The sequence below is a fragment of the Protobothrops mucrosquamatus genome, unplaced genomic scaffold, assembly GCF_001527695.2.
Source record: "Protobothrops mucrosquamatus isolate PMUCROS unplaced genomic scaffold, P.Mucros_1.0 scaffold1305, whole genome shotgun sequence".
Lineage (NCBI taxonomy): Eukaryota > Metazoa > Chordata > Lepidosauria > Squamata > Viperidae > Protobothrops > Protobothrops mucrosquamatus.
The window spans coordinates 139,641-155,249 of NW_015387506.1; the positions used below are offsets into that span (position 1 = coordinate 139,641).

General features: G+C 45.3%; 1 protein-coding gene across 1 annotated transcript in view; it reads left to right on the plus strand.

The window, feature by feature from the left end:
* Positions 1–12,936, plus strand: part of ARHGAP32 (Rho GTPase activating protein 32) — a 30,229-nt gene extending 17,293 nt beyond the window's left edge. The window contains exons 5-12 of the mRNA XM_015821324.1: positions 897–1,004; positions 2,463–2,608; positions 4,294–4,495; positions 4,762–4,907; positions 5,952–6,026; positions 6,535–7,416; positions 8,160–9,094; positions 10,073–12,936. Coding sequence (XP_015676810.1) covers positions 897–1,004; positions 2,463–2,608; positions 4,294–4,495; positions 4,762–4,907; positions 5,952–6,026; positions 6,535–7,416; positions 8,160–9,094; positions 10,073–12,298 — 4,720 coding nt within the window. The 3' untranslated portion in view covers positions 12,299–12,936. The remainder of the gene's footprint in view (positions 1–896; positions 1,005–2,462; positions 2,609–4,293; positions 4,496–4,761; positions 4,908–5,951; positions 6,027–6,534; positions 7,417–8,159; positions 9,095–10,072) is intronic.
* Positions 12,937–15,609: the final 2,673 nt, after the last annotated feature.

Genomic DNA, 15,609 nt, shown 5'->3' on the forward strand with positions numbered 1-15,609 from the left:
AAGCCGAGGGAACGAACCGGGCGGCAGCGGCAATGAGCGTGGCGGCGGCGGCTCGCCGCTCGCTTCCCCCCCCGGCGCTGCGCTCCGCCTGCTTGCCCAGCTCATTGTTGGTGCGGACGCCGCCGCCAGGCAAGCAGGCGCAGCGCAGCGCCAGGGGAGGGGGAGCAAGCGGCGAGCCGTAGCCAAGCGCGAGAGGGAATGCCAGAAGCCTCGCGCGAAGGGGGGAGGCCTGGCGACGCTGCGCCCTGCCGGGCGCTCACTGACAGGGCCGGGGGGGCCGAGGCGGCCAGGGAGGAACAGCCAAAATGCCCCCTCGGCTTATGCGCGGGTCACCAATTTTTCCCAGTTTTCTGTGGGAAAATCGGTCCCTCGGCTTATACTCGGGTCGACTTATACTCGAGTATATACGGTACACACTCTTTAGCTAGATAATGTTCTAGAGCAGTGTTTCTCAACCTTGACAATTTTAAGGCATGTGGACTTCAACTCCCAGAATTCCACAGCCAGCAATGCTGGCTATGGAATTCTGGGAGTTGAAGTCCACATGCCTTAAAATTGTCAAGGTTGAGAAACACTGTTCTAGAGGCTCCCTCTAATGGTCATCAAAGATGGCAGTTGCCATTTAGAAAACAGTAATGGAATCTCACAATGTCTATATAAACCTTAACTGCTGGAGACATCTTGCAGTATATTGATCCATGTGGCATATATTTGTCTTCCTTGGCTTTTGCAATGCAACAAGGAAGCAAAGAGTTGGCCATTTTTCAAAAAGCGAAATATTAGTCTGTTTAGGGTATTTTTCTCAATCCCCCTTTAGCTTGGTTGTTTTTTTGTTTTTTTTTGAAACGGTGGCATCATAGGCTAATTTATCTGAAATTCTTGCCTTTTTTTCCCAGGACTCTGGAATTCCTTATGAGGCATTTGTCACACCTGGCTGAATATTGTGCCATCACCAACATGCATACAAAGAACTTAGCCATTGTCTGGGCACCAAACCTACTAAGGTATCTATCGATTGCAGACATTGTAGGAAAAAAGCCATGTTAGTCTATGATAACCAACAATAGAGAGATTTGTTTGTTTGTTCATTCATGTCAGAAGCAGCACAATTAAAATAAGGCATGCTAAGTGACATGGAATTTAAAATATAAGATCAAAATATGTACGAGTTAAACAGATCTTGCCCCAAAACTAGCAACATTAATTGTGTTCTGTCGCACTGCCATGAGGTCCTTAAGTGCATACTGATGAGGACACAAAGGGCAGGTATTTTTGTGTTGTCTGCAAGTCACCACAATCACAAAAGACAGAAGCCACCGGATAGCCCTATTTGTTCAGTGTGTCTCTGAATCTCGTAGCATATGGAAATTAAATTACATCTGTTGAAGTGAGCTGTAGCTCATGATAGCTTACACCTTTTAATAACATTTGTTAGAAAAGTTCCACCAGCACTTTTTATGTTTAAAAAGCTGTTGGAAAACAAAAGTGTTTTTATGTAGCGTGAGAGTGGCTTTATAATATTTTAACTTTTTGTCAAGAGTTTTTTTTTTTTTAAGGAAAAAGTGGAAAATATTCATTGGAGAAATTGGCACCAGCTAGGTAAAGATTGATTTGTAAAGAAACAGCAGGACAGGTTGGATACTTACTGAGAGCCAGAAAGTTAAGCTTTACTTGTTTTTACTAGAAAGACGCTTGGCTCATGTCAGATGTTACACCTGTGGCTTTATCAGGAATTAGCTTAGTGCAGTGGTTCTCAACCTGTGGGTCGGGACCCCATTTGGGGTCAATCGACCATTTCATGGGGGTCGCCAAGCAAGGCTGTCCGCCATTTTTTTTTGTCCGCCATTTTTTCCCCCCTTTTCCGGCGGGTGCCTTACCTCCCTTGGGCTGGGCCAGCTGGTGGTCGGCCTGCTCCGTCTCTGCCGCTTGCCAGCTACGCCTCTGCCGGTGCAGGGGGTGGAACCACGCATGCGCGGCGCTCCCGGGCAGGGAAAGTCCTCGACTTACGACCGGTTGGGTAGTCCTCAACTTACGACTGGTTTAGTCCTCGACTTACGACCGGTTTAGTCCTCGACTTATGACCAGTTTAGTCCTCGACTTACGACCGGTTGGGGTCGCGGCATTAAAAAGGTTGAGAACCACTGGCTTAGTGGTAGACTAAGCTTTATCCCTGTTAGGAAAGATGGCCACAGGTAATACATTCTGACAGAGAAATTATGAACCCCTCTTTTGCAAGAAAAAGATGAAGGATTCTTCCTATTCACAGATGCAAAGTCCATATGTAGTAACTGCTCTGTATTATACTACGGGAGAAAGAATACACAAGCTATCAATTTATGTCTCTGCAGCATTGTTTGTGTAGACTTCACACTACGACTCCTATGCAAATATTTGTTCCTTTGCAAAAGAAACTGCCAGTGGTGGCTGAAGGGATGGCTAATGTTCCCCCCTCTTTTTCCTAGATCAAAACAGATAGAATCTGCTTGCTTCAGTGGAACAGCAGCTTTTATGGAAGTGCGAATCCAATCCGTGGTTGTGGAATTCATTCTCAATCACGTGGACGTCCTTTTCAGCTCTAAGCTCAGCTCTGTTATTCGAGAGAGTGCAGGTATGTGTGTTTGAGTCAGAAATAAACCAAAACAAACCTTAAAAGGGTAGGCAGAGCAGTGTGTCAAAGTTTTCATTTTTCTGCTTGGCTGGCCAAATAGAGAAATGCAGCTTAATAGACAACTACCTCACATACATTGGAGGCTAATGAAGCTTAGCGAGTGTCCAACAGACGTTCGTCATGGAAAATGGTTCCTTTGTCAACAATTGCATACCATGCAGAGCTCTCTAACTCAGTGGACTTCAAACTTGTCAACTTTAAGACTTACGGACGTCAACTCCCAGAATTCCTCAGCCAGCCAGGAATTCTGGGAGTTGAAGTCCATAAGTATTAAAGTTGCCAAATTTGGAGACTCCCTGCTCTAACTGCAGAGCGTCCATTCTAAAAGCATGTACCAAGCCTTTGTTCCACCATCACAATTGTAAAATATGTTTCTCCCCCCCCCCAAGTTGGGGGATCCCATTTTAGCTTGAGTGACACCAGTAGTCTCAGAGTTTGGCAAACATTTTCCCCTGACTGTCCCCATGGTTACCATTCTGGCAAAGTTACGTTTATAGGAAATTCAGCAAATTGTTTAGAACATCAGTGGGCAATAAACTTTAGGACTTCGGTTGGTGCTAAACCATGCCTGCCTTCCGTACGGAGCAGACAAATACTGAATTTACATATTATTCTTTTTTAAAAAAAACTATTACTTTTTAAAAAAAACAAACAAACCCTAAAGACATATGATTGGGTGGGTTTCACAACCTATTAAGCCATTAACGATGGCTTAAAAGTCATAGTGGTTGAATTCACACAACATACTAAGGCAGGGGTCTTCAAACTTGGCCCGTTTATGACTTGTGAACTTCAACTCCCAGAATTCCTCAGTGAGGCACGCTGGCTGAGGAATTCTGGTAGTTGAAGTCCACAAGTCATAAAAGGGCCAAGTTTGAAGACCTCTGTACTAAGGCAAAACACAAAACAGATGTTTTGTGGATTGGCATGATGTATATTCCCAACTTTTTCAGCATAGTTTCCGTTACAGGGTAGTGTCTGCTTGTTTGATGCTACCTCTTGACTTGTTGATTACTGTTTTCAAAATGTGAAAAAGTGCTAAATGCGGTGGAATTTCTCCTGTGAGGTTTTTTTTTTTTTTTAAAGAGATGGTTTCTGAATTCACTGGGTCTAGCAGTATCTCTGCTAGAAGCAAGTCAGTAATGTTTAAGTGTTAAAAGCTATACACAGTCTTAAAGCAGTATTTTCTTGAATTTAAATTGGGAGTAAAACTCACCGACTTCTTTATTTTTTGGGGGGGGAAATTGCACTTTGCAAAACATTTTATATTAATGAAAGAGCTTGTTAAGGCCATTATGTGGGAAAAGAGACTCCTTTTCAAGTCTTTATAGCGGTAAAATTATAGAAGTAAAAAAAGAAAACGGTGACCCCAAATTGAGTCCCAAGTCCTATTGTGTACTGAAGGGAAGGAAAAATAATTTGATGGAGTGTCCATTATGTTAAACCCAAAATTTATTTTTTCCCTTCCAGACTTTCTTGGAAAAAGCATAAATGTGTTTTGAAGACTCCCTGCTTAAGTCTTGCGATAAAGGAAATGTTTGGCTCTATTTCAGGAAACTCTTTCTTCACAGGTTCTCGTAACTCACATCGTTCTCTCTCTGCTTTGCCTTGTGTTTCTGTGGCAGGTCACAGTTCCTTGTCACGACCTAAATCTTTGCTGGTGTCCTCTCCCTCCACAAAGCTGCTTACTTTAGAGGAAGCCCAGGCAAGGACTCAGGCTCAGATAAATTCTCCAGCCCCGGCAGATAGCAAATACATCGAAGTAGGCGAGGGACCCGCTGCTTTGCAGGGAAAGTTCCATACCATCATAGACTTTCCATCTGAAAGGTAGAAGGATTTTTCTGTCTGTCAGTCTGTCTGTCTGTGTGTAATTGCATTGTCCTACACTTAGTTTTTCCAGGGTTATGTTGGGACAGTTTTGAAATTGAAACATACATTCGTCATCCTTTCTCAGGGTACGTCTGTAAATGCTGCTGGCTTGCATAAAGGGTGTGGATTTGTAACTTCTTCATGTCTAAATTGCTAATGTTCTTTTCGGGGGCCACCGTGGAGCCTTCCGTCATTTTCTCAGTGTCCCGTTTTTCTCGCTGTAGAAAGAGACCTCCCAGTAAGATGAAAAAATCTCCCGTGGGCAGCTGGCGTTCCTTCTTCAACCTGGGAAAATCATCCTCTCTTTCCAAACGGAAACTGCAGCGCAACCCAAGTGAGCCATCAGAAATGAAGGCAATAGCTCTAGCAGGTAAGGGTGCATGGATACTTCTGGTTTACCCCAGATGGGCTGCTTTTTTTAGTATTGATTATTTTAAAATAAATCACCACATGCTCTGCTCGGAATGTAATTCAGAAATGCCTAAATTATTTCTGTTCCACAGAGGCATTTATCGATGGGGACATTGCTCTAATTTCTTAGCATGTATTGCTAAAACAGCCTTCGTAGGCTCAGGAGCACTCTTGTGGAGCTGAATTCCCCTCGTTGCAGCCTGAAAACATACTTTGTTATTAATAATAGAATAGAGCTGGAAGGGACCTTGGAGGACTTCTAGTCCAGCCCCCTGCTCAAGAAGGACAACCTATACCATCTCATACAGATGATTGTCCAGTCTCTTCTTAAAAATCTCCAGTGATGGAGCTCCCACGATTTCTGGGGGTAAGCTGTTCCACTGGTTAATCGTCCTCACTGTCAGGAAGTTTCTCCTTAATTCCAGGTTGCTTCTCTCTTTGGTCAGTTTCCAACCATTGATTCTTGTCCTGCCCTCTGGTGCTTTGGAAAATAAGTTGACTCCCTCCTCTTTGTGGCAGCCCCTCAAATACTGGAACACTGCTATCCTGTCTCCCCTATTTCTTCTTTTCTTTAGACTAGCCAAACCCAAGTTCCGCAGCCGTTCTTTGTATGTTCGGGTCTCCAGGCCTTTGATCCTCTTAGTTATGTTCATGGTCAGTCCACCGTGCTCTTGCAAAGCCTTTGACCAGTCTCTGCTTCACTTGAGTCATATAGTAATTGTTTTAAAGACTAAAGATTCAGCTCTGCAAAGAATCTGACATCTTCTTTTAGACCAGTGCTTCTCAACCTTGTGCAACTTGAAGATGAGTGGGCTTCAACTCCCAGAATTCCCCAGCCAGCATGGCATACCCTAGCTGCCTGGGGAATTCTGGGAGTTGAAAACCACTCATCTTCAGGTTGCACAAGGTTGAGAAGCACTGTTTTAGACAAATACATTTTTGTCTCTGGGGTTGTGTAGTCATATTTTAAATATATTCCATCGTTTTGTTTCTGGCTGACCAGGAGGAAGAGGAGAGAGTGGAACCCTACGCTCCACCAAGAGTGAAGAGTCTCTTTCATCTTTGCATGGTATCGATGGCAAGTTGGCTTTTGTTTATATTTTCCTAAGAGCTGCTTCTACGGACAGCAAAATGCTTACTTCAGTAAATATCACATCTATAAAAAATTAGGAGGCAAAGGTCTCAGGAGGCATGTTTGTGTCTGTATTAGGTGAAGAAACGTGTGCTTTTTTACGCCTTAATATGTCACTTTTTACCACCACCTTTTTTTTGGGTGCAATTTTGGGGAGAAAAAGAATCTTTCCCTTAAATAATACGCACAGAAACCTTGAAAGTTTCTTTCTTGTTTCCCCAGTCCTAGCAGGAAAAACTGTGGGGGACGCTAATATAGATGCGGGTAGGTGCATAAACGGGTGGGACCAGAGTTTTAAGCACATTGTGTATTCTAACTACAAAGACTTGCAAGAGAATATATCTCTATATTTTTCACAGAAAAGCAAAGAGCAACCGACCATTTCACATAACCGGAGCATTTCCATAACTGGGCAAAGTACTCACGACTCTCTCTCTTTTTTTTGTTTTTCCAGGTGAGTCTAAACTCTTTCGACCCCGAAGACCAAGGTCGAGCAGCGACGCTTTATCCGCTTCTTTCAACGGGGAATTGTTGGGGAACATGAATCGTTGCAATTCTTACGACAATCTGCCCCACGACCAAGAGAGCGACGGAGATGAGGGACACCTGCAGGTTCCCGCCCTCATCTCCCCCAGGTCGGCGGAGGACGTTGATCTGAGCCCTCCGGAGATCGGGGTGGCTAGTTTGGATTTCGACCCCATGTCTTTTCAGTGCAGCCCGCCCAAAGCAGAATCCGAGTGTCTCGACAGCAGCACCTCCCTGTTGGAGTCAATGGACTATAACAAGGACAAGCCAAGCGTCTTTAAGAAAGAGCTAGACTCGGGCAGCCAATCTCATACGCCCTACAGCGCCACCAGCTCGGAGCCAGTTTCTCCTTATCAGGAAAAAAACCCGAGTCCCTTCTTCACTCTGGATTTGAGCCCAGCTGAAGACAAGCCTTCAAAGCTCCAGCCTTTCTCCGAGAAGCTCACCTGTGCCTACTCCCCCAAGTTGGCTCAAAAGCCAGTCAGATCGCCACCGCTCCCTGCCTCCGAACCCGTTCCTTATGCTCTCCCCAGCCGAATGCCTGACGTGGTTACTGGAGGGGTGCCGGAAAGCGGCAGCCCTTTGGATTGGACTAAAAAAAACACTGACCACAACGAAGCTTCAAGCGTGTCCCTTGCCCAGCTCATGGCGTCACCTTTGAAAAGCAGTGCAAGCAGGTACGGTGAAGAACCCCAGCAAGAACTCCAGAACGCAGGAGATACCAAGAAAGCAGAGCTTCAAGAAGAGGTGGAACAACTTGCTCTCAGCAGTGGCCAGAGTAAACCTGTACCTTCTGGACTGACACAGCCAGGTACAGTGTGTTTTCCTCCATTTTTTCTTTAAGTTCACAAGCCGCCAAGCTCTTGCTTCTCTGCACGCCTTTAAAAAGTGGGGGAAACATTGGTAATAATGATAATAGTAGTAATAATAACAATAACAAAGTATGTGTCTTCCAGAGCCTATAAATGCTGCTTGGGTCTTGATAGCGAACGTTAAAAGAACCTTAAGCTTCTCTGCACCTCCTTGTATCACACAAAACAAACACCCCACAACCCTGTGAATATTTTATATAGCCCTGTCTCTCTTCACTTTTTTCGTAACATGAGACGATGTCTTCCCATCAGAACGCTTCCTGATAAAACTTTATATTTTTGTAACTAACCATATAAATAAATAAATTTGGCTGCATTCGAAGGAGGGACCCACGGGCCCAGAGTAACCTGTGATTAAGTTGTGCGAAAGATCCCATCAAGCGATCTGGCATTTTCTTTCTTTCTGCACTGTCTACTGCCCTAGTCGTTAGGACTGCAACAGGAACATTTAGACAATCTTTTGCGCTTTTTCCACACCGAACTGCTATCCTGTTTTGCATGCATGACAGAAGACGCACTTTGTCGCGCCGAGGAGTGGCCACTGGTGAAATGTTGGACTTTTTTTAAAAAACTTATTTTTTTTTATAATGATCTATACGAATTGCTCACTCTCCTTAGCAGGATAAAGTAAACCATTCTCTTTTGTTTTGTTTTGTTTTGTTTCTACTCTTCTTCCCACTAGGAGCCGTTGCCCTTGACACCCCCCAGGATTCTGTTCCAGTCAATTCTGTTTCTGTTGTCCCTCCTCCACCTCCAAAAAATGCTGCACGAATCCTGGCTCTTGCTCTGGCCGAATCTGCCCAACAAGCTTCAGTTCAATCCCAGAAGAAGCCAGATATTTATTCAGACTGTAGCAACTGTGGGAAAAGTGAGAGTGCGGGAACTCTAGAAAAGTTCCATCCATATCCTGGCTGTGCTGTGGAAAGGCTCCAGTTCTATGCTTCTCTGCCAGAGAACCCGCTCAATTTTCAGATGGTTGGGGATCCTCAAAGAAGCGGATTGCCTTTAGTTCAGGGCCCCCAAAGCGGTGGCACGTCTGAAGGCGACGACCATCTCCACGTTGGCACATCTGAACATCGGGACCACTCCACTTTCTCTAATAACATGGCAGGAGACCTTCATGGACTGGGTACTAACATGGGCTGGGACCACTCCCACTTCTATCCATGTACAGTGGGAGACACGCACCTTCTTACTGAATCTTTTGTCTCAGAAGATCAGAGTCATCTTCATTCCTGTCCTGGACGAAGTGTTCAGGCAGAATCATCTACAGCGGAGATACCAGTAGAAAGTCCTCTTCTGCATGCTGGTGTCCCTTTGGATAAGAACCAGATCCAGGCCAACAGGATTCATCTTCCCATCTGTAAAATGGAGGACAGACTTCATTTCCCTCCAGATCTGGCCTGCGTCATGAAGAACCACTCGGTGACTGCCAAATCTAATCCTGGCATGTCCAGACAGAACGTCCCACCTCAGCCTTCCACAGGCACCAGCAACATTACATGGGGGGAAGCAGTTCTTCCTACAGGAAGTCTCCAAGTTCTACCCATAAGACCAGGGGACCAGCCGGCCGTGGGACAGACTCCTCCCACAAAACCTTCAGGAGGCTTCAGCCAGGTAAAACGTTAACTGGGCTCCGTGCTCCATTCTCTCTGCCCTCTCTTTTTTTTTTGTACATAGTAATTCAGGAAAAAATTCTGCCCTCAAACGTGACCTGGCATCTTCTCCTATCCTTCCCCACCTCGGTTTACTTGATTTTTACTTGGCTTCTCTTTCCTATTTTAATTCATTGCTTTTCATCTGCCCACGCTCCTTAAGGCGAGTATAAGTGCTCAAGCTTTTTCCAGGGTCTTTCAGTTGTTCCTGGGAGAAAATGGAACATTTGAGACTTTGGTTGCCCATTTCTCCTAAGATAGCAAGATGTTACCAAGATGCTTTGACGGAGATGTTCTAGGAATGGTCAGATAGAACATTTCGGTTTCCATTGGATGAAGTTTAGGGTGGTCATAACAACCTGTAGTACTAAATTAAGTATAGCAGTAGGGGGTGCTGTTGTGTCACACATTAGTTAACTATAGTAAGATTGTTCATAAGCAGCTATCGTTGTGTTCAACAGGGACCTACTTTGAACCAAATAATTCCATTGCTATTTGGTCCCATTTTCATTAATGACACGACAGTAGTAAACTAATACATACCATATGGTTAGCGAAGGATACATGAACATTGCTTAAGATCCAGGTTTTTAAATTCTCCGGCCTACAGGGATAGAAGGTATTATATACGGGCAACCTGTAGTAGCGGAATACTTCTATAAGGTCACCCCAAATTTGAAGTATTAATTCTTAGAAATCGCTTGACTACATCCTTCCTTTCATCCCGTTGAAATGGATGAAATGTGAATAAAAAGTTGATTGATGTCTTGGCTGTGAATAAATCACCTGCCGTCAAAAGTTGTACTTTTTTTCCCCTGCTGCAAAAGCTCTGTTGAGTTGCTAGTTAAAAAAAAGCTAGTTTTGGTTTGTAAGTGAAGTCGGTATTCATCTCGGCAACCCTTTTGGGATTATAACTAATCTTTGTGCTTTCTTCTATCAGGTGCAAGGAGAGGCAACTCCAGACAAATTGCTGGAGCCTAGAACAGCTGAGCCGGCTCCCGTCTCGGGCATTGAGGCCAGTGCTACAATTCAGTGCACTTCGGCCACCCCAGTGGCTCTGTTTCACCAGGGACATTTGGAGAAACCCCGAGAAAATATCAGGGCTCCACCTTTACAGATGAGGTCCGAGTCTGCCCCAGCTCAATCGTCCTATGCTTTTATGCCTCCAGCACCACCTGTGAGGACAATGGAGAGTAAACTGGCAGCCGCCATGCATTCCAACAGCAATGATACGATAAACCCTGCCAATTTCCATGCTTTTATGGCTTCCTCCTCATTGCCCCTGTCAGCAGAGGATGTGTTGGCACCACCGAACCTGTCTAAGCAGGCATCCCTTCCGTCTGCCTACTTCCCTCCCTCCAAGTCAGAAAGCATGCCAGAGCCTCCAGCGCATCCGAAACCCTCCTCGGCTCATCAATACAGGGCTGAAAATAGCCAGCCCCACCTTTTCCACAGCAAGTCTGAGCAGCATCCAGGCTATCCTTCTCTGTCGGAGACTCCCCTGAGCTCCCGATATAACGCCCATGCCAGTCAAGGAAAGAGCTCATACGTCCATTACGCCAAGCCACGCAGCCGGGTTGAATATCTGTCTTCCCTAAGCCCAACAATGAGGAGCAGCAGCTGTGCGGAGGAAGCTCCACCCTACCCTACCATCCGAAGGGTGCATTCCCTGCACGTGTCCACCCCCTCCGCCATCCGATCCGTTCCTATCTCCCGCACCGAGGTGCCTCCTGACGACGACCCCCTTTATTGCCCAAGACCCCTCTTCCAGTACAAGCCATATCAGCCCCATGGCGATTATCACGTCACTCAGTTGCAACCGTATTTTGAAAATGGCCGCGTTCATTACCGATACAGCCCTTACTCCAGTTCCTCCAGCGTTTCTTGTTATACCGCTGGCGAGGGTGGATATTACGACTTGGACCCTTACGGTACAGTGAGGCTGAGGCAGTTCCATCCTCTCCCAGGCAGAGATTTTGCATCCTACTCCAAGTTACCAACCAAGAACCTCTATCGCTGTCCTGGTTTACCACCCTACTCCCGGGGAGGTCCCCCTGGGCACCTAGCAGGCAAAGAGCACAGTTTCATCAGCAGGGATGTGCCGCCTGCCCCTGATGCCAAACCCATGTATGTCTCCTGGGACTTGGAAGATATGGAGAAATATTGCATGCAGTCCATCCGCCGAGAGAGCCGTGCTCGTCAGAAAGTCAAGGGGCCGGTCATGTCCCAGTATGACAACGTAGCCCCTTTGCTGCAAGAGGAGGTGCGGGCCACAGACATCGTTCACTTGCGCAGCAAATCTGATCCTGGGAAAACTGGACTCCTGACGGTGGCTGATGGGAAAGAAGGGAGATACCTAGGCAAGGGAGGGGCACCCGAGGGAGAGGAACACTACTACGGGCCCCAGCCAGAACCTGACATTGACAGAGCCCATTACCGCGGGGGTTATGGGAACGGACAGTCAGAGAAACCTCTGCTCCCTCAGAAACAAAGCAGTCTCAGGAGCAGAAAACCGCACGAGGTCGGTTGTAATTCCATGGAGCACAGAATGCACCTTGCACATGAAGCGGTCCACAGGCAGCCGCTGGAGGCTAAAAATGCCCCTTCCTATCCCGATTACCGACCAAAGGGCCACCCATCGGAACCCACAGAATCCCTGACGTATCAGCACTCGGGTGGAAAATACATCCCAGCTAACCATGACGTATTGAGACTGAACCACAAAGAGGTAAAGCTGGCTGAGGATAGGCCGGATGGAGAACGGGCTCGATCAAGACTCCCGGCTGAAAAGCACTCCAGAGACTGCTATAAAGAGAGTGAGCACTATGGACATCCTCCGGGACCACCACCTAAGCCGGAACGGAGCCATAGTCTCCGGTTCCAGCACTCTGAGAGCACACCGCGGGATGCCGGTCTCCTGTACCCATACCAAACCCTTGGCAAACGCCAAAGTACAACTGTGGTATCCCAGTATGATAATTTGGATGATTACCATACTATGCCTCAGCACCAAAGAGGGGGATACTCTGGAGGAGGAGGAGGGGGAGTTGCACCTTCTTTTCCTCATCCACATAGTAGGACTTACGCCACAGCTTTGGGCCAAGGAGCGTTCCTATCGTCAGAGCTTTGTCTTCAGAGGCCAGAGACGGAAGTCCACGCAGAGTGAGCTCGGGGGCCGAAGAGATAGAGTGTAAGCAGCCTCTGCTGGACAGTGGACTGGTTTATTTTTTCAATGATGCACAAACATGCACACGAACACACAAAGCAACTCCTTCCATTTTAGCCCTCTTGAGTTTTTGCCCTGTCTAGTCCTCATGCCGCTTATAGGGACTGGTTTTTTTTTTCCTTTTGTTTAACACTAAATGTATAGTTTTTATTCCATTGTTTAAATGTAGCTTGCAGCAACCATACAGGCTTTTGTCAAACTTGAAGACGCAACCGATCTCCAAGAAGAGCAGAATCAAGAAGGAAGAGACGAGTTGCACTGTGAATGAGTCTCAGTTTCCGTAGATTTCAAACCATGGCATTTCCCTTCACGGTCACTGTCCTTCCAAGCCACGCGCATGTTGTATGTATTGATAGACATTTCTTCTCCAGGCAAAAGTCCCTTGTATGTGATCATTTAGAAGAAGTTTTATGGAATGCCAAGCTTTAGTAAATATTTTAACTTGGTCCTTTCAGGTTTTATGCCTCAAACTTTAGGAAAAAATAATAATAATGATTTCGCATCGTGTGTAATTCTCCCTTTAATTGTACCACCTCTTCTTAATATCTTTTTTGTCTACATTTTGCTTTTCATAATTTGTCAAGGTGCAAGCCAGTCACAAATTGGGCAACTGGTATCTATAAAAAGGTGGTGGGGGTCTAAGGCATGTAACCTGGTCTATTTCCCCATGAAGAAATCTGTAATAAGCTGTTTCGTATATTTGAGAAGTTAGGGGTCTGAGGGTAAGGAACCATTAATATGTTATAAACAGAGCTTTGCTTTTCCAGGTGGTACCTGTATTATCTCATAAAGGGAATAATCTTCCTGAACATCTTATCCGTAGCAAAAGCTTGCAAAAGCTTTTGAACAAAAGAATATCCAGGGATTTTCTCCAGAGTGAGAGCCATTGAAAAATACCATGCTGTGTTCCTTTCCTCCAGTCATGGATAGAGGAGAATTGTGATGCATTTCGTTGTTTCAACAACGGAAATCTATTTCAACTTCATATTAAGTAGCCTTGTGCCGAGCCTAACCAACAATTCTGTGTTCTTTCTGATAGCTCAGTTGGTGCTGCTTATCAACTGATCATGATAAGGTAATCATTATAAAACGGTGAAGGTACTACAGATCTAGGAAAATTCCAATTGGTTTGATGGAAGGGGCAGTGTAATACGTCACAGCACACATGCACCTGTTGTGTAGTGTTTGTAGGATAGAGATGGGTGCTTAGCACTTGAACTCTAAACTCCCACCAGTCCCAGCTAGCATGATACTGGTAGCAGATGATGGAAGCAAGTCCCTTGCTCTCCCATACTGTTAGGGAGACCTGTGTGCAGTACATGCCCTATGAGTACACAGCTGACTCCCACTTCTAATTTTTTTTATTTTGCCTATTGAAAGGGGATACTGCATTGAATTGCTTTTCTGGAGAAGTTATAAATACGCACGGCTCTTAATCTCAGTGTCCTTGCCAGAGCTGAGGGCCTTGGGTTTTCATGCTGCCTTAGGCTAGCTCAAACAACATGTAAATGCTCCGCTACAAAAGTTTTCCGAAGTGGCCAGAGTCTATCCCAGGAATAAAGAGCTTTCTTCTTGGAGATCACCACAACAATGTAAAGTTAGAATAAGGCCTGTGGGAAGCATCTGTGTCATTTCTCTGTATCTGGGCCCTTGTTACAGCATAGTTGATGGGCATGAACCCAGAATACTACCTACGTCAGGTTTGCCTTGAGATATCTCATAAGGGTATCAGAAGCTTCTCAAAACCAGCATAATATCAGTTATTCAGATTGTCCCCTAGCTACAGTCAGATTACATTCTTTCGGTTTTTCTGATGCATATTTCTTTTGAAGTTCCGATTGTCTTAAGTAGAGATTTAGGGGTCAGAAAATTCACTGTGATTTAAGCTTACATCCATTTTATTCCCCCTTTTTTAAAAAAAACAAACCCTATTTGTTTTTGTTTATTTATGCTATGTAAGTGAGAAACAGAGGAAGGGACATTCCAATGCTCTTAATGTCTGGAGCAAGCAGGTTTTTTTTTGTTTTTTTTGGCCAAGGTCTTTTCTTGCTCCTAGCAAGCCCAGTTGTAACCCCCGAGTGGCACAAGGCCGTTGTGGCTTCCAGCCATTGAGTTCCATTGTTCAGTTTTCCTCCAGGATTAGGGCAGGGTTATACCATTGTCTTTACGATAATTAAGGTTTGGGTAGCAAGACCCGGAGTTCAAACCTGTATCTTCATTTTCCTTGTATTCTCCCCTTACATCAGCCTTATGCTATCTGCTGCTCAGAACCAGCCTGATTTCTTTTAATCTCTGTAGCTCTTGTTTTTGTCACTTTTGTACTGAGCTGATGAATATATGATCTCTCATCTCTTTTTAGGGGAGGAAGAGCCCACCCTACTTAATTTTTAAATACCGTTTTCAATTATTGCCATAAATACCTGAGCTGCATCCTTGGGCCCCTTGCCTGTCCACCCCTTAAAGCATTTAACCAAAACTAATTTCAACATGGAATTGAGTGTTCACTCACTGAATATTGTCACCTGTTGCGTGGGGCCTCTGCGCGGTTGGGAAAGGGCCGTACCAGGTTTCAGCTCGAAACCCAAGAGTTTAATGGCATCAATTCAGCAAAGTTTCCCGATCTTGAAAGAGCTGCGACAATCGCTCTGTTCCTCCTATATTTCTATCACTATTTTTTTTAAAGCCCTCTTTCCTTCCCACCCCCCATGAAAGCCATAGAATTAACTATGCAGGCCTGTTCACGTACCCTGGTTGGTTTTGGAACACTGAACTTTAAAGGAGACATCTCCCTCTTCTTTAACAGACCTAATCTAGACTCCATTTTTACACTGTAGGAAGAGTAAGTGTTGTTCATCTTTTTCTGTAAACACTGGGGTTGAGGTGGTTAAAAATACATGCTCATCGGATCAGCCATCAAACCTTAGCTCTGATTAGCTGTGGCATCTGGCCGTGGGTCCCAAGCACGAGTCTGATGAGGATGGGAACCACTCCTCAGTGGTCCTCAGTGGTGGTTCCCTTAAATTTCTTTTCTTTTATGGATGACACTTCAGAGTCTTACTGTAGAATGTGCTCCCATCTCAATCAAGGTTTGTATGTGTGCTTAAGAGGAAAACCTTTCCTCTATTGGTAGCATTAGCGGGCCTTTGTAGGTCCTGCATCCTTGTTCCTAACTTTAAAACACGTTTTAATCAGGGGTAAAAGTTTATGCAGACGATAGTGAAAAACATTGTGCCTAGGTCTTTGCAGACGTA